Source organism: Trichosurus vulpecula, chromosome 9, assembly GCF_011100635.1.
Source record: "Trichosurus vulpecula isolate mTriVul1 chromosome 9, mTriVul1.pri, whole genome shotgun sequence".
NCBI classification, from domain to species: Eukaryota; Metazoa; Chordata; class Mammalia; order Diprotodontia; family Phalangeridae; genus Trichosurus; species Trichosurus vulpecula.
The window spans coordinates 196,485,194-196,511,857 of NC_050581.1; the positions used below are offsets into that span (position 1 = coordinate 196,485,194).

Consider the following 26,664-nt stretch of genomic DNA (forward strand, 5'->3'; position numbering starts at 1 on the left):
TTCCTGACCCAAAGTCTATCATCCTTAATATGGATAGAAAAAGCCCTGTATTTATTTCCTTCCCCCTATATAATGTAAGGCAGCTAGGTGGCACAGTGGATAGAGCACTGGGTCTAGGGTCAGAAAGATCTGAGTTAAAATATGGCCTCAGACAACTAGCTGGGTAACACTGAGCAAGTCATTTAAACCCTGTTTGCCTCAGTTTCCTCATCTGTAAAATGAGCTGGAGAAAGAAATGGCAAATCACTCCTGTCTCTTCACCAAGAAAACCCCAAATGGGGTCGTGAAGAGTCAGATACAACTGAAAAATGACTGGAAAACAAATACAATGTCAGCTTCTCGAGGACAAAGTGTATTCCCTTTTGATCTGTATAGAAGATTTCCTGGAACAAGTAGATGATTAATAAAAAAGTTTGCTTTGAAACTACATATAACACCCTCCATCCATATATTGAACACTCCTTTGTCACAAAGAAAAACATCAGCAGAAGTGACCATCAAAGAGACTGGCTGACATCATGTACATGCACCACTTCATTCCCATGGCATCTCAACTGTCTCCACAGAGATAAAAAGTTTTTCATTCTCTTGGTTCTATTTATTTCACTTTGCATTAATGCCTACAAGTTTTCCCCTTATTTTATCTGAATATTTTCCATTTGTTGTTACTTACAACACAGTCTTGTTCTGTTAACATGCCACTATTTGTTCATCTATTCCCCAACTGATGGGCACCCACTTTGTTTTCCACTACAAAATGTGCTGCTTTTAATGGTTTGCTTTATATGGGACCTTTCTGCCTTTGCCTCCTTGGGGGATGTTCTCAGTACTTGGATTTTCTGCCCCAAAAGGTCCAAGCAGTGTTCTGGCCTTCCTCATGTTATTTGGGTAGGATGTGTGTGTTTGTGTGCTGTAAGAGATGCCAGTTTCAATGGATTGCCTGGCATATAGATGCTTGGCTTTCTGAAATCCTAGAAAGCAAAGATCTGATGGCATGTCTGAGAGGAGGAGAGCAGCCTGGGGCAGTGCCTGCAGGGATGGTATTCAGCATGCCCAGGAATGGGCACTCTTTTCTCCAGTCTCTGAGAAGGCACCAGACTAGAATCTTACCTACCTTCTGCCCCAAATATTGCTGGCATAGGGATATGCTTTTCAGGGTGTGTAGGGGGTTTGTTGTCCTCAATTTGCAGAGGTGGGGGACTATGGGTTTGGAATAGTGCCTCTACTATGAGAGATGGTTAATGTACTGGCTGGTTTGGTTAAACAGCTTTGATTTTTTGAGGGGGAAGAATATATTTGGAAATTAATGTAAAGAAATGGGATAATGCTGAGAACTAGATGAGATTTCTTTGGTATAGGGATCTCCTCCAGAGAGAAAACACTTTCTGTGAATACAGGTTGGCCCTTTCTCTACAACGTAGTCTTAGAGAGATGGCCAGAGCACAGAGACTTGAACCCAAGACCTTCTGGCTTTGAGACTGCTTCTTTCTCTCCTGTATGCCTTTGATAAAGACAACTGTAAAAATTAGATAAAAAACCAAACTGCATGCATCTTGGACCATTTTATTTGTTAGGAAATGGCCAATTCTCTTTATGTCTTAGGATTAGATTTTTATCCGAAATCTTTCATGCAGAAAATTTCCCCACTCAGCAGTTTCTCCTCTCACTCCAGCTCTGTTGATTTTGTTCACTCAAAAACCTTTGGATTTTATGTCATTAGAATTGTCTATTTTATCTCTTATGTTCCATTTAAGGAAACCGAGGCACAAAAGTAAAGGGACTTGTCCAAGTTCATATAGTTTATGAAGTGTCCAAGCTCAGGTGTTCCCAACTTTAAATGTAGCACCCCATCATGCCCACTTAGAGCTCACTATGACCTATGGAGGAAATAAATTGGCATCACCCTCTCTTCTGCCAATGTCCTCCCCACTTTTCCTGGTTCTTCCTTCAGAGAAGGAAGTCCTTCTCCCAGTAATATGTGCTTGGGCTGATCAAATGCTGGCTTGTTTGCCATCCTTATCTGATCCATTCCAGTGACCTCCTTTTTTGTTTTTTAACTTTGCTCTTGCTTTTTTTCATATTTTCCTTTTGGATCACAGTCCTTTAGTTCCTCTAAGGGAATTTTGTTATTGTTTAGTATAAAGTAACCCCCTTGGCCACTTGATTGGCATGGCACCCAAGCCATTAATTCATTTGTATGGTATAGGCATTTTTTTTTATCATTTTGGGGTAGTCCAGCCATGAACAATGATGATATTTCCAATTATTTTCCCCCTGAATTTCCATAAAGAGTATTTTATAGTTGTTTCTTAATCCTAGTGTATCTTGTAGTTAATTGGAATGGAATGTCTCATTTCCGTCCCTTTTCTCTGATTCTGGAAGTACTCTGCGGATAGTGATGATTTCGTGATTTGTTCTGTAACCTGCTGCTTTCCTGAAGCTGTTCGTTGTCTGCTTTTGATCTGGTGGTTTTAGTTTTCATTTAACTAATTCTCTAGGCTTGTCTAAGTAAATGATTGGACCACCCTCGTATAGGGATGGTTTTGTCTTTTTTCCATCCTTTGTATTTTTAATTTTATTTTGTCGTATTACTTATCAACAACGCTTCTAGAATTGTCAAATAGCAGTGAGGAAAGGAAGCATTCCTACTGTACCACTGTATTCACTGGAAAGGCCTCCAGTGCTGTGCAAATATTAACTCTTGGTTTTATACATGTTCTTTGGAGCATATTAAATAAGGGCCTTTCCATACCTGTTTGTTTCAAGGTAATCACTTAAACATAAAGTGCTACATTTTGTCATAGGCTGTTGTGTGTCTAATGACCTTACTGTATTATTCTTGTTTACGTGACTAATTATGGTAATTATTTTCTGAAGGTTGAGCCTTTTTTGTATTCCCCGGATAAATCCATCTTGGTCAAAATGAGTGTTTTTTTATATGTCGATGAAATCATTTTGCTAAGTTCTTATTTAAATTTTTGCATCCATATTTGTGAGGGAGATTGGCATATAGCTCTTTTAGCCTTGTCAAAAGAGTTTGGTAGTCTCTCAATTACTGAGAATAATTTTTGTAACAGGCATTCATTTTTCTTCAATCATTTGATAAAATTTACTTGTGAAATCAACTAGACCAGTCAGTCAGCAACCACTTATTAACTTTTGTTACGTGTCAGACATTATGCTAAATGCTGACGATCCAAAGAAAAAAGAAAAAACAAGTCTTGCCCTCAAAAAACCTGCATTTTAATGGGAGAGCCTCTGTGTGTGTGTGTGTGTGTGTGTGCGTGCGCGCGTGTGTAATTTTCATAATTCAGTTTTCCTCCTTTTAAAACAAGTAAGCTAATGGTTTATTGATTTTTTAAAAATAGTTCTGGGTTTTATCATTTTAATTGTCTTTTTGTTTTCTCTTTAATCAATTTCTCCCAATTTTCAAGATTTCTTTTTGTTCTTTTTTGTGTTTAATTTCTTTTCTAGTTGTTTTAATTGCACAGTCAGTTCATTAATCCTATTTTTTTTTCCCATTTTGTTACCTTCTAGATTCAGAGAAAGGCAGCCAACAGGTTTTCAGAGAGGGTAGTTTTCCTCCAAGAACTGCTTTAGTGGCCTCCCTAAATTCTGGTATGTTTTCTTATCGTTCCTCTCTTTTACATAGTTTGCAATTGTTTTATGATATGTTCTTTAAATATACTCACTGTTTAAGGCATTGTCACTTAGTTTCCATTTAGTTCTGTATCTTCCTTGTGTTTTCTGTATTAAATACTGTTTTTATTGAATTACAATCTATAAATGATATACTTTTCTGCCTCTTTAATTTTATATATGATGTTTTATCCCCTAGAAAATAGACTTTTTGAAGTACTATGTGATGAAATGTGTGTATGTGTGTCTGTCTGTCTGTATGTATATATAATATTCCCATTCAAATACCATGTATTTGAAACCTAATTTTTCCAACAGTATATTTAATTCAGGGGTTTTCTTTTTGCTTATCTTTCTTTTCAATTTATTTAGTTCTGACAAAGGAGCATTAGTCTTCTACTATTATTACCTAAATATTTTTTGCAATTCAGTTCAATTTTCCCATGTGAATGTGGTTGCTATGTCTTTTGATATACATGTGTACTTAATAACATTGTTTCATTTTCCTTTAAGCACAGTATAGTTTCCCTTTTTTTCTTGTCACAAATTTTTATTGTTGCCTCATCTAAAATTATCATTGTAACTCTTGATTGTTTGGAATCTGTCTGACATTATAAATTTTGTCCTGGTCCATTGTTTTCATTCTAGAGATTTATTTACTTTTAAAATGTGGGTTTATTATATATCAGATTGTTGGGAGTGCGTTTCTTATTCAATATGCCATTCTCTTTCATTTTTATTGGGAGTTTTAACCCATTCACATTTAAGGTTATCATGATTAGACTTGTGGGTTCTTTTTTTCCATTTCTTCTTATTTAAGTTACATTTGGTGCCTGCCATTAGCCTTGCTGAATTTTATTTGATCCTGGACTTTTCCCACAGTTTTCCACTTTCTTCCTGCACTTTCTCTGCCTTTTCTAATATTTCTTGAGTTTCCTTAAATTATTATTCTTGCTCCTGTTTTTATTTCTTTTTGCTCTTCTTTTTCCATCTTTGGTCATCTTTGCTAACTTGCTAAGTGGTATGGGAAATATTATACCATTTTATATCATTTTTAATTTCTAGTAGACCCAGAGCCTCCATTAATGAGTAACTGGGTGAAGATCCAGGACCTGGGCTTCTTTGTTCTCTCTAAAAGTTTGCTCAGGCAATACCCTTACCTCTGTCAACAAGGCCGGATCATTAAGGACGTTACCCTAACCCCAAGAGAGATTACCTCGCTTAATATTCTACAGGTATATACTATGTTATGGAATGTAATGAGACACAGAGATGCTGGGCTGTAGTTTCAACTGACTTTTGTCACCATCCTTTACAACTCTATTCCATTAAGGAAAATCCTCTTCTTGTATCATGGTTAAACATACATGGGGGTCATAAAAAATGAGGTCATACAGGCTTGCTAGGTCTGCTAAAATAACGTATATAAGTTTTCTCACTGCTTTGTTCAGGCAGCCAGAGTTTATACTCTGACTCCTTGTACGTACAAGTAAGCTAGCTTCGCTATGCTTTAAGGGAAAATAATAAACAACATGGATGTTTCTATCACCTACCTCTGTTGTTTCCTTCAACCAAACTTTCAGGTTTAACAGTGGGAAGTGAAATATCAAAGGTGTCTTTTGCATTTCTCCTACCGTTAGTGACTTGGAGCGATGTTTCATAAGGTTATTATAATCGGCTGTAATGCTTCTTTTGAGAATCTAGCTCTCTATTAGGGGATGGCTCTTTGTCTTGTGTATTCCCAAATTCCCTGTAGATCTTGGATATCAGGCCCTCATCAGGGACATTTGATGTACGGATCCCCCCTCCCCTGCCCCACAATAAACAGGAACCCTTCTTATCCTGCTTGTATTGATTTTGTTAGTGCAAATGCCAGTTTCATGTAGTTTTCTCTTTCATGATCCCCTGTCTTGTTTGGTCAAGAGCTCTCTCCATCACCATGAAGAGGTTTGGCGTTGAGGGATGCTCGACACCCCAAAGTACTGACATGCCGGGTCCTGCTGAAAGAATTCGACTGAAGCCTTCTCAGCCAGGGGAAAAGACAAAGTTTATTAAGGGTTTGCCATAATGGGTTGTCTTAAGAAATCCCACCCTTTGTGACGCCTGTTTCCACAAGCGGGCCATATTCAGAGCACCTTCATGGAGGCAAGATGGAGATTATATACACAAAGATTGTGGGAGGGATTGAGGGGTGGTCTGGGGTGACTACGGAGGAGCTGGATGGGACTGAGATGAGGTCAGACTCCAGGGTGGGAAATAGCTGAAGGCTACATGGAGATCACAGACAATAGAGGGCTAGGCTTAGGCAGAGACTTGGGCCCAATGATAATGCAAGGCCCATGGCCTTAGGGGAAGGCCAGATCCAGTTGGAAGACTCAAGGAGAGTTCAAGGGGGCTCCCAGAGACTGCGCCCTCATCAACCGTAGGTGTGAAAGGTGCCTGATGCAGTTTCTTCTTCCATCATGTGACTTAGTATTCAGGTGTCTTTTTGAGTTGATTGTGATCTATGGTGTGAGGTGGTTTAAACCTAATTTCTGCCACATTGCTTTCGAATTTTCCTGGCTGTCCTCACCAAATAGGGAATGCCTCCCCCAGCATTTACCTTCTCTGCTTTATTGAACATTCAGTTGGTTATTAAGCCCCGTTCGTCCTGATTCTTCCTTATGTGGTCATTTCTGCTGGTCAACCTCATTTAACTGGCACCAAAGAACTTTGAGGATTACTGCTTTATAGTATAATTGAAGTCAGGAAGTACCGCTTCCCCCAGCATTCCTCCTCTTTGCTTTTATTCTTTCCCCTGAAATTCTTGACCTTTTTTTCCTTGAGATAGAGAAGTTTTCTTATTTTGGTCTGGCTCCGGGTAGTTTGATTGGTATAGCACTAAATCTGTATTTTTATTTCAATAATATAGTCATCTTTTAAAAAAAAATTGCATGGACCAGTCATGAACACAGTAGGTGTCAGAGTGAATAGAAACTTGCCCAGGGTCACACAGTAAGGAAGTACCAGAGGCAGGATTGTAGTGCTAATCTGATCAAACATCTTCCCCACCCATTCAATAGGGCTCAGGTGGGCCTAGGTGGGAAGGCCTGATTATATCTTTGTTCATAAGTAGGCCCCAGACCTCTATTATATTATATTATTAGGTACTGAGGCAATGTGGGCGTGAAGCCCCCAGGGCCCTAAGGGGAGTTGCTCAGACCAGAGCGAATGGTATGTGCACTGAGTTCTAGTCAATCAGATGATGGCTAAGACTATAAAAAGAGAGCCCAGAACTGGGAGCAACAGAACCGAACAGGACTGGGAGCAGCAGAGAGCAGAAGGATTCGGAAGCAGAGAGCCAGCATTGAGAATGCAGAGCGGAGAGTACTGAACAAGAGGGAGTAGCGGAGAGCAAGGAAGTCGGAGTCAGCAGAGCTTCCAAAGACAGTGCTGAGGGAGGACAGGGAAGACTTGTGAGTGATCTTGTTGTAAGGAGGGGAAGCTTGGTTCCTTGCTATGATATTTTGTTATTTCCTTGTTACCACAGTGAGGTGGGCTTATGGGTTTTGGAATATTATTGCCACAAGAACAAATTGGGGGCATTGGTCCTTGAATCTGATCCCCTGGAGTTTATTTACTTAGACAAATAAATGTTATACTTCCTCTGCCTTCTACCTAGAGAATTCCTTATACTTCAAGATCCCGAACCATGCCCATGGTCCTCTCCAAGGTCATAAATTTTGCCTTACTGCTATACGGGCTTGAGGCCAGGTTCTCTTGGTTCAGTGGCTGACTCTCTGCCCACTACTCCTGATTGGGGAAAGGGGTATTTTGTTCCTGTTTCTTTCCTGAGGCTTTGAATTGTCTCTGTTTTCTAAGATGACTATCATGTCATCAACAAAAGACAGTTTTGCCTGCCTGTTCCTGTCTTTTAATTTTTCTTATATCTTATTTCTATTGCTAGCATTTTTTTGTATCAAATAACAGCAGGGAGAAAGAGATATACACATGTCAGGTGTTTATTGGGGAAACTTCTCTTGTTTCCCCATTGCAAATAACTTGAGCTTTTGATTTTAGATATATGGTTTTTATCCTATGGCCAATATATGGCTGGGTTTTTTTGGGGAGGGGGTGGATTTTAGCATAGGTAAGCACTGTACTTGGTCAAAGGCATTTTCTGCATCTGTTGATATAATCATGTGACTTTGTGTTGGTTTGCCAATTCTAAAACATTCTAGCAGTGTCAGACATTAAATGATGATACTGACAATGACCCAGAATCTTGGGTTTCTTCTTTTCCCTTTGCTGATTTTTGGAAGTGGGAGCAGAGATGACTATTGGCTGTGTGTGAATTCAGTGCAGATGGCAGATGGATGGATGGATGGATGGATTGGTGGATAGATGGATCAACTGGTGGATGGATGGATGGATTGGTGGATAGACGGATTGACTAATTGATGGATGGATGGATTGGTGGATAGATGGATCAACTGGTGGATGGATGGATTGGTGGATGGATAGACTGGACATGGATGATGAGTACAGACAGAAATGATGGGAGACAGGCAGGAACTGCTATTTATGCACAGGGCACATAGGCTGGAAGTGGCTTTGAAACAAAGACTGTGTTAAATTCTTACCTAGAAGAACCTCTGACTTCCTTGAGTCCAAGGCTCACAAGACTTGAGAGACTTATCTCAGATATTTGCTCTATGAAGAACTTTCCTTCCATTATCTGGTAACCTGAGGGGGATTGGATGGGAAGATCCATTCCAGCCCTTTCTAAATTGGTGGTCTTCTGACCTGAAGGATTCAGTCTGGTTTTTTCCCAGTGTAGTCAGCATATCTCTGGTCCAGCTCCTGTTTGTGGCAGCTGGGTAACTCAGTGGATAGAGCACACGACCTGGAAGACCTGAGATCTAAGCATCCCCAGGGAGAGCATTCTCATTTGGCCCTTCTTATTCCCTTTAAGGTGAAGGCCAATGGCAATGCTTCCTCAGGGTGTGCTGCTGTTACACCCATCTCAAGTTCTGTGCAAACCTCTGGTGAATCCATGTGGATATGTGCAAAAAACCACAAGGTAACTTGTGGGGGGGGAGGGTATCTGTCTCCAGAGAAGGTCTTCATGGAGAAGTTGGTGCTTGGAGGAAACTAGGAATTTGAAGAGGCAGAAGTGGAGTGGGAGAACATTCCAGGAGTGACACATAGCCAGAGCAAAGACATGGAGGTGGGAGATGGAGTGTCCCAAGAAAGAGCAATGAGAAGCCCAGTTTGGCTAGACTGTGGGTTGTGAGAAGGGAAGTAATAAAGTTGGAAGGGAAAGTCAGGGCCAGGAGACAAAGAGTTTTAAATGCCAAATAGAGGCATTTGTATTTGATCCTAGAGTTAATAGGGAGGGAGCCAGTGGAGTTGGAGTCTGAGAATGACATGGTAACACTGCCTCCAGAGGCCAGATGCCAGACGCCAGGCCAGGGTCTTAAGTTTCAGGTGACTTGCCCCGCTGCCATATTCTCATTATGTTTTGAGCATTTTACAATTGGATTGTGTCTTCTAGGGCAAAGGATTTTGCTGCTCCGGGTGAGGAGCATGTCTCTGTTCCTCCGAGCCTCCTCTAAGAAGTGGAGCCTCTCTCCTATGGCTGGGCTGGTGAGGCTCGCCCATCAGGCCATTTTGAATGGTGGGAAAAGAGACACCTACAGCTATATCATCGTCGGGGCTGGGTCTGCTGGCTGTGTCCTGAGCCACCGGCTATCAGAAGATACCAACAGCACTGTGCTGGTCCTGGAGGCTGGACCCAAAGACATCTTCTTAGGCAGTAAGCGACTCACATGGAAGGTCCACATGCCTGCTGCCCTGGTCTCAAACCTCTGTGATAATAAGTACAACTGGTATTACCATACCACCCCCCAGAAGGGCATGAACCAGCGAGTCATGTACTGGCCCCGGGGCCGCATCTGGGGTGGCTCCTCTTCTCTCAATGCCATGGTTTATGTCCGAGGACATGCGGAGGATTACAACCGCTGGAGTGAGGAAGGAGCCGAGGGCTGGGACTACAACCACTGTCTGCCTTATTTCCGCAAGGCCCAGACTCATGAGCTGGGCCCTAACCAGTACCGGGGTGGGGAGGGCCCCCTGTATGTGTCCAGGGGCAAGAGCAACCACCCCCTGCACCACGCCTTTCTGGAGGCAGCCCAGCAGGCAGGCTACCCTTTCACCGAGGACATGAATGGTTTCCAACAGGAAGGCTTTGGCTGGATGGACATGACCATCTACAAAGGTAAAGGGGGGCCAGGATCAGCAGAACCAAGACCATCCCTCACCTAGTCAAGGGGCACTTTTAACTGGATCCAAGCTTTGCACACACTCCTCCTCTCATCCTGTCTCTTCTGTGAGGTCAGAAGGATGGGTGATTTGAGCTCTGTTTTATGCATGGCTAAACTAGAGACCAAAAAAGGGAACAGGCTTGCCAGACAGTGGGTTGGGTTTTTTCACTTTTGTAAAAATATTACCCATTTTGTTGACCTGTTGGTTTGTCTAGAAATAGCATAAATTAATTAAAGATGAACTTCGAAAGAGAAATAACAAAGACCAAAAGACAGAGGCAGCCAGCCCCCTTCCTCAGTCCCCTAATCCAGGACCCCAAACCCTCTTCTCAGGGGGGATCCGCAGAGACCAGTCTTGGATAATAGCTGAGGAAGAAGAAGATAGTGAAGGAGTGAAGGGTGAAGGGAGTGGGTCAGATGGTCTCTGGGTGAGGGTAGTTATGATCATAGACTTACACATCACTGTATTGGGGGAGCTGAACTGAGGTCCCTGGTGTCCCTGCTCCCTCTCTAGTCCTGTTTCCTTCCATCCCTAAGACATTGTGGTTTGGCAATGACTATGCCAAGTTGATCTTGATAACAAAAGATCCTACATTCAGAGAAGGTTTGCTGTTATACGGGGCTTTGGGTGATACATTATCTCATCTTAGAGATAAAGAACCTCCCCCACCTCAAGTTCTGTGACTTAACCAAGGTCACACAGCTAGTGTGTGAGTGGCTTGAACCCACTTGAGGTTTGGGACCCAATCCACACTGTCCCTGGCTGCCTCTCCTATTTCTTAGAGACCTGTCAGGTAGTTTAGGATTTTAAAAAAACTTCCACAGGACAGGCTCTCCCTCCCTCTGCCTCAGGTGGGAGCACATGCTGGGGCCCAGTCAGGGACAAGAACCAGAATTCTGAGCCTTTGTTTTGTTTTGTACCCTTGGGCCATCAGTGTGGGGAGCTTGTAGACTCATCATAGTCTGAAACACATGGTATTACAAAGGAAATTAATTACATTGAAAGAGGGTTACTCAGATATTCTTAAAAACAAATTGAGGGCACCCTGGTTTAGAAGCCCTGGGGATCCCTGGCCACAGAAAGCTCAAGAGGGAGAATACTTTCTTCCTCTCTCCAAGAAGTCACAACAGATGGCACAGGAACCCTTTTACATCTTGTAAAGTCCTTGATAGGCACTGAGTCACTGAGCCTCACAGCTGCCCTAGGATGTAGGTAGTTCAGGGATTGCTAACCCCATTTCACAGAGAAGAAAACTGAGGTCTGATAAGGGAAGAGTTTGGCAGCTGGTCACCCGTTGTATGCAGAATTTGAACCCAGGTTTTTTTACCTCCAGATCCGACAAGCTCTCAGCCTCTCCTTTTGTATCACTCACTATTACTGCCTAGGCAATGGGCTTTTTAGTTGATGTAAGGACCTGGGAGGTGGGGTAGGGTTGGGTCATAATCAGTTCTTCTAGATTGGAGCCATAGGTGCCATTGCCAAGTGCCCACAGAGAAGTGATAATTTACCCCTTGAATTGGGAGGTACAGAATTGGACCTACATGTATGTGACAGGAAAGTTGAATTTCGTTCATACCAAGGCCACCATTCTGCTTTGTCCCCCAGGTCTTCGATGGAGTACTGCCAGTGCTTACCTCCGTCCTGCCCTGACCCGACCCAATTTGACAGCAGAATCTGGAACCTTTGTGACCAGAATTCTGTTTGACAGGACCAGAGCTATAGGCGTGGAGTACATTCAGAGTGGCCAGAAGAAAAAGGTCAGTGTGCCCCTTTGGTGGGGCCAAGGGGGAAGCTCACTTGCCCACCAGCTCCTCGGCCATGGTGTTGGCAGGTTGGCAGGTACGAGTGAGCAGGGAGCGGGGGCAGGTACTCATTCACCAGCTTCTTGACCTTTGGTCCTAGGCTGGAATGCTTCAAAGCACAGGCAAGGTCAGGCAGACTCCTTCTGCCCATTCGAGGTGCCATGGTTTCAGCCCCAGTGTCTCTGTTTGGTATCCTCATCTGTTAGATGAGAGGAGTTTGGGTTCTTTGGTCTCAAAGGTCTCTTCCAATGCAAACATGGGATGGGGTGAGAAAGCAGCATGGACAAGGAAGGCGGGTAGGGGGTGGGGTTCTTAGGGCCTCAAATGGAGGAATGGGTGTGGCGAGTTGGGAAGTATGTTAGGTTTAGAAGCAGTCAGGACCCAGGTAAGGCCCTTCTTGTTCTGCACTGGATCCTGAGGACTCTTGTCATCACATGAAACCTTTTCTTGTACCTCTTTGCATCACAGATTCTCAGAACTGGCGGCACCCTCAGAGTCAACCAAGTCCAAACTGTACCCAAAGGGTCAATGGCCTTCCTGATGCTTTCATTATTCAATCAAACCAGACAAATATTGATTAAGCATCACCGTCAGGCCACATGAGGCTTGGTTCCTAATACTATTGATCTAGGGAACATCAGAGGCCATCTGGTTCAACTCCCCCCTCCCATTTTACATATGAAGAAACTGAGTCCCAGAGAAATAACAGAAGCACAGGTCTGGAGCTAGATGGGGCTGCAGAGCCTCTCGTCCAGCCTTCTCATTGTACAGATGTGGAAGTTAAGGCCTAAGCAGGCTCAATGACATGCTCAGATATGCCAGGAGTGAGTGTCAGGGGGTGGGGTGGGGATTTGAGCCCAAGTCTTCTAATTCCTGATCTCTCCACTACATCAGTCTGGTGAAGAGAGGACTTGGGATGGGAAGGCTGTATCTGAAGGGCTGGTGTTTGTTCTCCTTGGTCCCAGAAGGCACAATCCAGAGAGCAGATTGATGTTGAAGAGAGGAGGCTTAGGCCGGATGTCATGATGTCCTTTCTAACAAAGAGAGCTGCCCCAGAGTGGGCAAAGGAGAGGCATTAGACTGCCTACCCAACGGAAGGTCTACAGAGCCGTGGTGCGGACTGCATTGTGTGCCTGTGAAACCTGGACAGTCTACCAGCGCCGTGCCAGGAAACTGAATCGCTTCCATTTGAATTGTCTTAGGGAGATTCTGAAGATCACCTGGCAAGATAAGGTACCAGACACTGAGGTCCTTACTCGAACTAAACTGCCAAGCATTCAAACTCTGCTTCAGAGAGTGCAACTCAGATGGGCTGGCCATATTGTTCAGTACATTTGCCTAAAAGACTCTTATGGAGAACTCACACAGGGCAAGTCTTTACATGATGGTCAGAAGAAGTGATACAAGGACACTCTCAAGGGCTCTGAGAACTTTGGAATGATTGTGTGACATGGGATAAACTGGCACAGGACTGCCTGGTGTAGTGTGCCCACATCAGAGAAGGTGCTGTGCTCTGGGCCCGACCTGTGATAAAACATTCTGAGCTCATGTTGGTCTGATCAGACACAACTGGATGCTCTGTAACTTGACTCTTAACAGTGATGTCATTTTGGTCTTCTTTGAGAATGAAGAACGATGACCAACCAGTGTATTAGCTGCATCATCTGGCTTTGTGCCATCCTGAGATTTAATTAGCCTCTTTTCAATGCCTTAATTCATGTCACAGATGAAAAACAATCAGTGGCTCTGGGCCGAGAGCAGAACCCATTAGCACCTCTCAGTAGAACTGTTCCTCCAGGTTGGCATCAATCCCTTTGGTCAACTGATTCCAAATCCACCTCTCTAATACTATAATTCAGTCCTCAATATCTCCATTTTGTCTATAAAATATTGTGGGAAATTCCCATGTCCTGGATCTATGGAATTTTTCTGTTTTACCAGCCCAGGAGCCCCATCAAAAGAGCTGTCAAGTTAGCTGGCATGATATTAGTGAACCTTTACTGGCTCCTAGTGATCCTAGATTCCCTTGTTGAAGGCCCGTGGATCACTCCTTTAATAATCTGCTCTAACATTTTTGTTAAGTATTATGTATAGCTCTTTGGTTTGAAGAATGTGCTGTACCTTCTACTTAAAAAAAATCTGGACGTTCACCTACCTACAATCCTAGAGTCTGTGTCTTCGCTCTGTATCCCCACTGGATTGTAAACACCTTGAGGGAGGGTCCTTCTCTTCTTTACACCTGCTACAGGGTTTGCCCCTGCTGATTGCTTCCCAAATGTTTGCTGAAATGACTGAATGAGTGGGGATCCTGGTGTCTAATCATGTCATGATTTTCCAGGTTTATGCTAGCAAAGAGGTGATTCTGAGTGGAGGAGCCATCAACTCACCCCAGCTGCTCATGCTGTCTGGAATTGGGAATGCAGATGACCTCAAAAAACACGGGATCCCTGTTGTTTGTAACCTTCCCGGTATGTTTCCCCTTCTCTATAGAGCATAGGCCTGCCAGATGAGATTCAGGGAAGACTCCCGAGGTCCATGATGGCTCTCTTCAAGAACTGAAGGGTCTCATTCAAAGAGGGATGAGCCTTGTTCTGCCTGATCTCCGAGAGTTGAGCCAGGAACAATGGGGCAAAATTTCAAAATTGAAGGATCAAGCTTGGTGTCCAGAAAAACTTCTTATCAATTAGGGCTATCCCATAATGGGATGGGGCTGCCTCCGGTGGTGGTAGCCACTCCTTAGATGACCTCAAGCCAGAGTTGGATGACCATTTGGTTGTAGAGGGGGATTCCTGATGAGCACCACACTGGATCACAGGGTCTTATGATTTTTGGTGACAGTGATTGGCTAAAGGACCCCATTAAGAGATGCCCCCTACTCCATTGGAGGGCATTTGAGAAAATTATCCATGCCTCTTCTTGGCCCCCTGTCTACTCTCACATAATCCTAGGGGAGCTTTGGAGATCCCACAAGCAGGAAGCATTGACCCTGGAAAGGGGGCCTATCTTCTTGGGCTCTGCCCTGGTCAGGAGGTTGTGCTGGTCCATGATGAAGGGCTCACCTCCTTAACAGCGAGAGCTGTTTGTTGTATCTCTAGTACATGGCCCAGAGTATGCATTTAATAAATGCTTCTTGACTTGAGTAAACACATATTGATCGCCTATTGCATACCAGGCGCAGTACTCAAAAACAGAGACAAAAAGACAAAATAAGTCCCGTGACCTCAATTCATCTTAATTCAGTTCAGTCTAACAAGCAATTATTAAACACCTACTGCATACCAGGCACTGGGAATACAAAAGTGAACATAATACTCCCTTCCCTCAACAAGCTTCCAGTCTATTGGAATGGCCCTACCCATCAGTATCCAGAAAAAGCTTTTCAAGATATGGAAATAAAATAGTAGTAGCTAAAAATGATTCTTTGTTTGGTACTGAAGTATAAAGTATCGAAATAATTCCTACTAGACTCATTTAATTATTTTTATTAAGTTTAGCCTACAGTGTTTTAATTCCCAGGCTTAGGTGAGCTTGAAGTACAGTAAAATTCTGCTCTCCGGCTGTTTTCCTCTATGATGTAAATGCTCCTAGGGAGGCAACAGTGATTCGCTGTGTAATTTGGAGCAACTCTAGTCCCAGAGACTGTGGATCAAGGGGGATTACAGAATCACAGAGATGGCAGCAGACCTCTGGTCAGTCCCCTACACCAGAGGACATGTAATCAGGGCATTCAGCCTCTGCTTTGGTCCCTTCCAGTTGAGCATGCCAGAAGAATGACCTACTATTGGGCTGTCTCAAACAACCAATCTCAGGCTGCCTGCTTTTTTATCCCCTGGTTATTCCTGTTGGGGAATAACTGCTTTGAAGTGACTGGAAGCTAGTCAGGATTTCAGAAAGAAATAATTAGGAAGCATAGTCAACAGCTGAAGACACTTTGGAGTTTAGAGGCCCTACTTCAGATATGAAAAAGATTTTCTCTTTGCTGTTTGCTAAGAAAATAATGGTGTGCACTGAGAAGTTGAAGCAAAATTAATTCCTGGAAAACAATCAGCCAAGTTTTCCCTTCTAACACCTAAAGAGCCATAATCTCAGCAAAGATCATTTCACCCAATCATCTTGGTAAAAGAATGAGGCATCCCAAAAGTCTCAGTGCTTTGGGACCTGCCTGGGGATGGGGATGGAAATCACTATCTTCTCCCCACTGGATGTGCTGAGGCGCCTGCAGGAGCACATCTGGTTTTCTTTCCCTCTCTGGGCTTCATTTCCCCTTTCTGTCCCATGAGGGCATCTTCCAGGTCCCAGAGCCAGTCCTGGATCCCACCTCCAGTCTCCTCATAACTTTTGTCCTCCTTTCTTTACTCCCACCACCCTCCTTCAGGTGTTGGCCAGAACCTGCAAGACCATTTGGAGATGTACATCCAGCAGGAATGCACTCAGCCCATCACTCTGTACTCGGCCCAGAAGCCTATTCGGAAGATGGCCATTGGGCTGGAGTGGCTCTGGAAATTTTCAGGTGGGCTTGGGGCACAGCTCATCTCCTCCCTGGGAGTTGGGGATGCCTGGGTTTCAGAGCGGTCCTGCTGTTTCTCTGCTTCTGCTCCTTGCCTCAGGCAGTGGGGTGCCACGGGACACAGGGCCAGGAAAGCCTGCCTTTGAATCCGACCACATAACCTGGGGCAAGTCACTGATCTTCCTAATGCCCCAGGTGTCTCCCAAAGACCACTGCCGCAGAGCAAATGCAATCTCTGACTGTTCTACCCCACCTCCCGTCTCCCTCCCAGGAGTGCCCAATCCCTTGGGAATGGAAGGGCTCTTGCATTCTTTGCAGAGATAAGCAGCCTACACTGCATCCAAGGTACCCTCTTTCTTGTCACAGACCATGTCCCCCTTTAGTAAAAAGACCACAGAGAGGGCCCAGAGAACAAACACAGGGTGAGAGAAGCATACACAGGGATCGCCTGGACACACCCCCTGATCTGCCCAGAGGAAGAGCCCAGGTTACTCACCAAGCCACCTCTGCCTCCTTCGCTGTGTGCAGAAGTCCTGCTTGGTTCATGAAGCATCTGGGGAGTTCACTGGGCCTGGAGTCAGGAAGACCCAAGTCTTAGGCTAGCTGTGTGATCTGGGACAGCCTCAGTCTGCCTCAGTTTCCTTATCTGTAAAGTGGGAGTGATAATAATCCACACCTACCTCTCTGGGTATTTGTGAGGATAAAATGAGATATTTGTAAAAGTCTTTGCAAATGATAAAGTACTGTAGGAATAACAGCATTTCTATTGCTCTTCTCATCATTATCACCATCAGCAGCAGCAGCAGCAGCAGCATCCTCATTGTTATCACCATTGTTCTTATCACCATTCTTAGCACCACCACCACCACCATCATTAGCACTATTATCACCACTAGTATTCTTAGCATTGACCATTTATCAGTTGGGGAATGATTTGTATTCTTACAGATTTAATTGAGTTCTCTATATATTTGAGAAATGGGACCTTTATCAGAAAAAACTCAATATATTTTTTTCATGGATATGATGTACTGACTGTATGTTTCCCTCCATCCGATTTACCTCCTTTTTATCCTTCTCTGTCTTTCCTTTCTCCCTGTCCATCCTCAAAAGGATTTGGCATCTGATTACAGCCTTCCACAGTTTGTCCTCCCTTCTATCATCCACCTCCCTTGCTTCCCTGTAGAGAAGGATAGATTTCTATGCCCAACTGAGCCTGTAAGCTATTCCCTTTTTGAGCCAGTTCTGATGAGGGTAAGGTTCATGTGCTCCCTGTCACCTTCTCCACCTTCCCCTGTAAAACTCTTTTGTGCCTCTTTAATGTGAAATAATTTACCCCATTCTACCTCTCCCTTCCCTTCTTCTCTCAGTGGATCCCTTTTTCTCTCCCCTAAATGTTTTTTAGGTAGCACCCCATCAAGGTCAACTTACACCTGTGCCCTCTACGTATAGTTCTTCTAACTGCCCTAATGATGATAAAGTTCTTAGAAATCACAAGTATCATCTTCCCGTTTAGGAATGCGAACAGCATAACCTTTTTGGATCCCTTGTGATTTCTATTTCCTGTTTACCATTCTGTGCTTCTCTTGAGTCTTGTATTTGAAAGTCAGACTTTCTATTCAGCTCTGATCTTTTCATCAGGAATGCTTGAAAGTCTCTGGTTTGATTAAATATCCATTTGTTCTCCTGAAGGATCATTCTCACTTTTGCTGGGGAGGTGATTCTTGATTACAATCCTAGCTTTCTGATTTCTTTTTGTAATCTAAGCTTTCTGATCCTTTAATGTAGAAGCTGCTAAATCTTGTGTTATCCTGACTGTGGCTCTATGATATTTAAATTGTCTTTCTGGCTGCTTGCAATAATTTCCCCTTGACCTGAGAGTTCTGGAATTTGGCTACAATGGTCCTGGGAGTTTTCATTTGGGGATCTCTTTCAGGAGATGATTGGTGGATTCTTCCTATTTCTATTTTACCTTCTGGTTCTAGGATATTATGTCAGTTTTCCTTGATAATTTCTTGAAACATGATGTCTATGGGCATTTTGTGATTGTGGCTTTCAGGTAGTTCAATAATTCTTAATTACCTCTTTTCAATCTATTTTCCAGGTCAGTTCTTTTTTCCAAAGAGATATTTCACATATTTTTCTATTTTTTTTTCATTCTTTTGATTTTGTTGTATTGTTTCTTGATGTCTCATGGAGTCATTAGCTTCCACTCGCCCAATTCCGATTTTTAAGGAACAATTTTACTCTGAGCTTTTCTCCTTTTCTATGTAGCATTTCTACTTTTTAAGGAGCTCTTCTCTTCAGTAGATTTTTTGTACCTCTTTTACCATTTGGCCTCTTCTGTTTTTTAAAGTGTTATTTTCTTCAGCATTTTTGGTGCCTCCTTTACCAAGCTCTTGACTCTTATTTCATGATTTTCTTGCATCATCTCATTTCTTTTCCAATTTTCTCTTCTTATTCTCTTATTTGATTTTTAAAGTCTTTTTGAACTCTTCTAGAGCCAGTGACCAATTCACATTCTTCTTTGAGGCTTTGCAGTTTTGACTCTGTTGTCTTCTTCTGAGTTTGTGTTTTGACCTTTGTTGATATCATAAGGAGGTTTTTTTGTGCAGCTGTTTTCAGAGCTAGTTCTGGGGGTCTGTACATTTTCAGTGTTTCCAAGATGGTATGATCTAAGGAAAAGTGTAGTTATCCTCTCCTGGCCTTTGCTCTGTTCTGTGAACAACCACAAGTACTCTTTTCTGCCGTCGAACTATAACCAGGATCCCTTCTCCTGTTAGTGCTCCTCGTCACTCTGGGTCTGTAACCTGGAACCACATACGGTATAGCGCCAATGCAATTTTCACAGGACCTACAGTGGCCATGAATATGCTGGCATAGTTCTGAATTGCAAAATATAACAGACTCTCTGTATGGAAGAGAGAACCAAAACATTTATTCAGACATCAGAAAGCAAATCCATCATAGCAACAAAGAAGTCCATACACAATAACAATGCAGGGGGCACCACCATCTCCAAGCCTTCCCCCCATTTGTACTCACAACTAGCTGCCTGCTTCCTATCTTTATCTCAGCTCTTATTAACAGCTCTGACTAATTTCCTCTTAGCTCTGCTCCACCCTTTCCATTCTACCCCTTCTTGATCTACTGAAGCTCCTCCCACCACAGACTCATGTGACTCAAACTTTCATTTGATCCAAGCAGGTCACATGGGCCTATTAATAGATGGGAAAGATCTTCCCATTAAGCAAAAATACATTGGTTGTTGGTTGATTAATTGTTGTCCTTCGTTCTCCAAGAGGACCAAAATGGCATCACTTGAGTCAAGATTCAACATGTCCCACTGTGGCTGATCAGGCCAATACAAGCTTGAAATGCTCTACCACAGGTCGGGCACAAATAGTCCATGTGAACATTTGGGGCAGATACTCTAAATTTGTGAATTCTACATCTCCTTTGAGCTGTTTCAATTCTGCTTTGCTCATAGAGCATAGCACCTTTTCTGATGTGGGCACACCATACTGAGCCTCAGGTCCTGTGCCAATGTCTCCCATGTCACACAATCAATTCCAAAGTTCTTAGACCTTGAGAGTGGCCTTGTATCACTTCTTCTGACTACCATGTGAATGCTTGCCCTGTGTGAGTTGTCCATAAAATAGTCTTTTTGGCAATTGCACGTTTTGCATTCAAACAATGTGGCCAGCCCATTGGAGTTGTGCTCTCTGAAGCAGGGTTTGAATGCTTGGCAGTTTTAGTTTGAGTAAAGACCTCAGTGTCTGGTACCTTATCCTGCCAGGTGATCTTTAGAATCTTCCTAAGACAATTCAAATGGAAGGGATTCCATTTGATGGATGGTAGACTGTCCAAGGATCATAGGCATACAACAATGAGGTCAGTACCACAGCTCTGTAGACCTTCAGTTTAGTAGTCAGTCCTAATACCTCTTCTCTCTTATACTTTCCTTCGGAGCCTCCCAAACACTGAGGTAGCTCTGGCAATGAGTGTGTCAACCTCACCATCTATGTGTACATCCCTGGAAAGTATACTACCAAGGTAAGTGAAGTTATCTACAGCATTCAAAACTCCTCCATTTGCTATAACTGATGGTTCCATGTATGGATGGTGTGGTGGTGGTGGCTAATGGAGTGCCTGTGTTTTCTTGGTGTTAATCGTTAGGCCAAAATTAGCACAAGCAGCAGAGAACTGATCCATACTTTATTGCATCTCAGCTTCAGAGTCTGCATTGAGCGCATAATCATCTGCAAACAGAAAATCATGCACCAACACTCCTTTCACTTTGGTCTTGGCTTGTAGCCTTTTCAAATTGAAGAATTTACCATCAGTGCAGTAGCTGGTCTTGATGCTGTGTTCATCCTCATTGAAAGCACTTGACAACATGGCTGAAAACATTAACAATACATAAAAATACATTAACAATACATATGGGCCATGTCTACACCCAGTGCCTGCAAAAGGTCCACTGTAAACTCCTTCTGATTGGTCATCCGACCCCCTTACCATCTGTGGGCTGAGAGCTCTAGAAACTGCCATTAGCACTCCCAAGGCCTGCTGCTGGCTTGCCAAGGTGTGGGCTGCACTCCACTCTTACCCCAGGGAGGCAGACTTTTCTAGCTAACCTTCTAAGCTGTCTTGGGCAAGGAAAGTTGTTTCACCTTGTGTTTTTGCTGGTTCTGGTGTTTCAGAGTTTGTTTTGAGATATATTTTAATGTTTGGAGGAGAACTTGGGAGAGCTCAGACTAGTTCCTGCCTTTACCATCTTGGCTCCACTTCCCAAATGTTCTCAATTCTGCAGGATTAGAAGAAGACCTAGAGGTAATGACCAAAGCGGTCTAGCTACCAGTGTTTTATATTTGCTAATTCATTGAATTCAAGGAAGGAGTCTACCAGTGTCCCCCAAATTGGAACAGTCATGGCCCCCCAACTTTTTCCCCAGCCACATCTTAGGTTCCCTTTCACATGAGGTGGTCAGGTAAAGGCTGAGTGCCCACCAGGGATATTGAACCCTGTTCAGGCTTGCACAAGCCAGTTGCTGAGGCCTTCCTTCCCAGTGTGATTTTTTTAAAAAGATTTTTCTTCTTCCTTCTCAGGGTGGGGAGCTACTGCCCATCTTGAAACTGGTGGATTCATCCGGAGCCGTCCTGGTGTTCCTCACCCTGACATTCAGTTCCACTTCTTGCCTTCTCAAGTGATTGACCATGGGCGAGTCCCAAGTCAGCAGGAAGCTTACCAGGTGAGCAGCATGGGCACTGCCAGGCCCTGTGGCCACTCCCCAGTGGAAGATGACCTTCTTCTTTATTACCAACAAGTGTCATTGCTGGTTGCACACCAGACTAAACATGGTGACCACTTGGCAAAGTTTAGCAAAGCCGTATCTTGTCCTCAGGACACTTCTAGCCCAGTAGAGGTGGGGAGGAAGAGACTAGAGATAGTTTAATGCCCCACTCCTCACACCATCCTGGCTATTTCCAGGACCTTCACTTTGTTACTCAAGTAGGAAAGAATAGGGCTGCCCTTGGGGGAGCTTCTCATATGGAAGCCCCAGGTCTTTCTCTGGACATCCTTAGGAAGCCTATGACTTAAATTCCCTAAAACTTGATAGTGGCTATCATTTTTAAGAAGAAAAATCATGTGGGGAAAGTTTTGCTTGGTTCCCTGGTCCTTAGTCCCTTTGTGAATAAATGAGTGAATGAAAGAGTGTGGATTTACAGTGGGGGGTTTAACCCAAGGTTGGGGGTCCATGGATATAGATTTCAGGGGGTCTGTGAACCTGAATGTGGAAAAAAATTACCTTATTTTCACTAATTTCTAATTGAAACTTATCAATTCATTTAATTCTTTAGGAACACACATGTGAGAAGAATGCCATAGTCTTCCCTAGACCCCAGCCAAACTATGGTTCAGAACCCTTGGGGAGGCTAGAGTGAGCATGTGTGGAGGTCAAGCTCTATCCATGTTGACATTTCCATAGACTTGGGGAGGTTCAGACAAGGCTGGAGGTCAGAGCAGTTACAGGTGAAAGATGTAGAGTCAGATTTCAGCCTGACATAAGGCAGACCTTCCTACAGCTGTCCTCCCCCCAACCCCAGCCGAGGTCCTGAGTTCACCTCCGGGTAAAGGCATGATGGGTATGTTGGAGAGGGGATAGTCATTCATTCAGCAAGCATTTATTTAGTGCTTACTGTGTGCAAGGATTACTTAGTGAGGGGACTTCATGGCTTGGTGTGTTTGGACTATTCCAGGTGCATGTGGGGACCATGCGGAGCATGAGTGTGGGCTGGCTGAAACTGAAAAGTGCCAACCCCATGGACCACCCAATTATTGAACCTAACTACATGTCAACAGGTAATTAATTGGCTGGCCCCTCAATCCTTTGCAGAATTAGGGTCTCTGGGTTTGTCTCCTGGTGCACATCGAAAGTCTTGGATTTGTAACCTTCTGTGTTGATGAATTTCCCATAGATAGAGGTGACTAAAAGCCTTCAGAAAACACCATGGTGGTTTCTTCTTCACCACCACCATCATCATCATCATTGGAAGAAGGAGGAGGAGGAGATGATGATGATGATGATGATGATAATGATAATGAAAGCATGGTGTTTTCTGAAGGCTTTTAGTTTGCCTTTTAACAGTTCGCATTTATCTTTACAATTTACAAAGTGCTCTCCATACCTTATCTGGCCTGGTCCTCCCTTCCCTCTGGGAGGCAGCTGGGGATGCTGATATTCTCAGCCCAGGAGCTAGGGGTTCCTGGGCATTCCCAGGGTAGAAGGCTTTTAATCCCCTGCACATAGGCGAAGTTGATATCTCTAATTAATATCCCTCAATGAAAAGCTGTGGGGAGAACCTCTGGCCTCAAAGACCAGGCTCTCACACTTGGCCATGTGGCTGTTGGCAGGCAGGTCTCTTGGTTCTCTGTGCCGATTTCACGATATTCTCCTATATCTTTCATGTAGGGTCATTGTTTTTTGCGGTTTGGCTTTCAATGTGACATTAACTTGAGGTCTGCACTTGCATTGAGCTAGGTGTTTCAGGGAAATGGGAATAAAGTAGAGAAGGGAATGAACGGGGGAAAATGAGTGAGGAGGAATCTTTACCAGTCTTCTTCTCCCTCTACAGAAGCAGATATTGAGGAGTTCCGTCTCTCTGTGAAGCTAACCAGAGAAATTTTTGCCCAGAAAGCCCTGGAGCCATTCCGGGGCCAGGAGCTCCAGCCTGGAAGTCACGTGCAGTCTGACCAAGACATTGATGCCTTTGTCAGGGCAAAGGCCGACAGTGCCTATCATCCTTCGTGCACATGTAAGATGGGCCAGCCCTCTGACCCCACTGCAGTCGTGGATCCTCAGGCCAGAGTCATTGGCGTAGAGAACCTGCGGGTGGTGGATGCATCTATAATGCCCAGTGTGGTCAGTGGCAACCTCAATGCACCCACCATCATGATAGCAGAGAAAGCCTCTGACATGATCCGAGGGCTTCCAGCGCTCTGTGATGAGGGTGTTCCCGTCTACAGGCCTAAGACCTTGGAAACCCAGCGATAAGAGACCTCACGTGTCCCTGACAAGGGAGCGTCTGGAGGAGAGTTATCTTTAAGAAAGCAGACCCAACAGTAGCTTGACCTTACTTACTGACCCCAAGCCAAATTATGGAATGATTTTGGACACTGCTAGATGCTGGCCTACATGGAAGCAAACTACTGTCTTGGCCAGCCTTCTCCAAAACAGACTTGCGGAAGACCTGTGCGTTGCCTATAAATGGGGCGAATTTTCCCCCAGCCTATGCTGGTTATTTCTCTTTTAAAAGAAATTTCATTTTAGATGTGTGGCCTAGAAACAGACCCAAATGGCAGGTAATTCAGGTAGCCGAAGTCTGCTCCAATGACAGCCTCAACTAGGAAAAACACCAGTGAAGCGGTTTCTCTTCTTTAAGCTCCCTGCCTGGTCAGAGCCCATCTGTGGGACTGGGTCCCCCAGTGGGAGGACTGTGGGCTCCTCTTTACACCTTCCTTACCTTTATTCACCCTTTCACCTCAGGGATGGCTCTTGCCTTAGTCTCCAGGGAGCTTACCTGGGGCAGGGGAGTGCCGTCAGGCATCTGTACTCATCCTGTGGAACTGTTGGCTGAGGTGTCACTGCTGGCCCCTTAGTTTTAAGGAGTGTTTATGCTGGCTGACTGACCCATTCCAGTAGAATGTAAGGGCCTTGAGGACAGGGAGGGCTTCATTTTCTGTCGTTTCTGTGACTAGCACCCAGCACATTGCAATGCATATAGTAGGCACTTAATGTTTATTGAATTGCATGGCATGATTCCATGGATGTGATTCCTGAAGGCTGCGGTGTCAGACCTGAGGGGGCCAATCTCATAACTCACATTCTACTTGGTGAACAACACCCTTGAGGACCTGGCTCTCACCTTTCCCTCTGTGGCCTTAGGCCAGATTCCTCAACTGCAAAAGAGGAACTGGCCACTTTCTTCCCATCCCCCACCTTGTAGGACCAAATGAGACAAATGGATGTGAAAGTGTTCTGTAGAAAGCCCTACAGCACCCATAGGGTACTTTGACTTCCTTCTAGCTAAGATTTACATAGTACTTTGAAGTTTGGAAGACAGCCAACACATATCTCATTCAGGTGCTAAATGGAGCTCTTGGCTTACACACACACACACACACACACACACACACACACACGCACGCGCGCGCACGCTTGCAGAGCACCAGTGAGGTTTGAACTGAAGCTCATGGACCATCTAAGACTACCCAGGCTTGAGCTGTGTTCTCCTTTTAGGCACCTTCCTTCGCCCATGTTCATCCAGCCTTGGCTTGAAGACCCATGCCAATCCATTCCACCTCTGGAGACCTCGACTTCCTCAGAGGTTTTCCCTTATACTGAGCTGTGATTTCAACCCATGAAGTTAATTAGCTCTTCATCAGGTATAGGTTGAACTGGGTGACCTTGAAGGCTCCTTCCAGCTCTGAACTGTTGTGATGCTGGAGAACTGGGCCACCATCTCTGCCATGCATAGCGCAGTCTGTGGGTACCAGGCAGCTGGGACTCCTTAGTAGGGATGTCTTTGGACCTGAAAATACCAGACACGAACTCCATGTCTTCAACAGGAGTATCTGAGGGTTTTTTTTTTGGGTGGGGGGAGGAGTTGGGAAGAGTCCTTTTGCATCAGTCAGCTGGGCTTTCTGGGACAGCAGTTGTCTGGACCCTCAAGTAGCATCCTCCTCGTTCCACAGAAACAGATGTCCTGGAAACTTCCCTCATCTGTTTATTTCAGATGTAATCTCACACCAGTCTGTTGGCAATAGGACATGGAACTACTCGCCATTAGTGGGTGATCTCATCTGAGAATCTCCCGGAGTCCACAGGATATCACCTTAGCATATGGTGGATTCAACATGTGAACAGCTAATGCTGAAATTTGAATCAAATGAATAAAATAGGAATTGATAAAGATTGAGTGCATTTTTTAATTAAGAAAAGGGACAGAGTACCCGATGGTATTTTTAAACCAACTAATGATGTAATTTAATTCTTAACTTTGTGGCCAAAATGAGTCTATTTCTCTTGGGTAATAGGAAATATACTTTGGCTTTACTTATCAGAAAAAGGCCAATCTGCCTGTGATTAGTAACGGCACCATTACTAGGGAAGAGTATAGCATTGGGAGAAGGTAGGTCAGGGGTGTAGAAGGAAAATTGGGGAACCAGGCCTTTTAGAATAAAGGAGCTGGATAGAAGGCAACAACCCACCGACTTGGGCTCCTGCTTTGAGAAGAACATGGAGCTGACAACCTGCAAACAAGATTTGTCACTTACTGAACTTTTTGATCACCTGGGAGGCTAATCATACCAGAAAATCTCATTTAGGGGCAAGCAGGGCTTGGCTACAGTCAGTGCTTAGTATGTGCCTGGCACATAGTAGGCACTTCAATGCATGTTGACCTACTGACATCATCGTTTACTTCCTTTGGGTTATGAAGAAGCTGCCCCCATGGCCATGGCAAAGTTTAAGAAAGTTAGCATTTTCATCCCTCACCAATCACAATTTTCCAGCCTTTTTGGTGTTTTTTCCTAAGCAGGATCTGGACCTGTATCTTGCCTTAAACAATAAACACGACCAAAATCTTTCCATATTGCCTTATGTGCCACATTATGGATGCATCTCTCTTTCTAGAAGCTTCTTGTTCCCCGATTGAAGCTTAACTCTTATTTTTCTGCCTGAGTGCCAATGACAAGAAATACAGTCTGTGTAAAAAAAAGTCGCTTCTCCTAAATTTCCAAAAATTGAAAGCTATGAACTCTGGATCATACAGATAAATGTTGGGGAGACCAACATGTCCCAAATAGTATCAACAAGGAAGAAGGGTAAACAGTATATTACCAATA

The 26,664-nt window shown here is 44.0% G+C and overlaps 1 protein-coding gene across 2 annotated transcripts in view; it reads left to right on the forward strand.

Moving 5' to 3' along the window:
* Positions 1–26,407, forward strand: part of CHDH (choline dehydrogenase) — a 33,148-nt gene extending 6,741 nt beyond the window's left edge. The window contains exons 2-10 of one of the 2 annotated variants that reach the window (XM_036737754.1): positions 3,538–3,618; positions 8,594–8,701; positions 9,176–9,898; positions 11,551–11,702; positions 14,086–14,215; positions 16,123–16,257; positions 21,366–21,508; positions 22,518–22,620; positions 23,394–26,407. In XM_036737754.1, the coding sequence (XP_036593649.1) occupies positions 8,683–8,701; positions 9,176–9,898; positions 11,551–11,702; positions 14,086–14,215; positions 16,123–16,257; positions 21,366–21,508; positions 22,518–22,620; positions 23,394–23,812 (1,824 nt within the window). In that variant the 5' untranslated portion in view covers positions 3,538–3,618; positions 8,594–8,682 and the 3' untranslated portion in view covers positions 23,813–26,407. The remainder of the gene's footprint in view (positions 1–3,537; positions 3,619–8,593; positions 8,702–9,175; positions 9,899–11,550; positions 11,703–14,085; positions 14,216–16,122; positions 16,258–21,365; positions 21,509–22,517; positions 22,621–23,393) is intronic. The other variant, XM_036737755.1, reaches the window with a different exon arrangement.
* Positions 26,408–26,664: the final 257 nt, after the last annotated feature.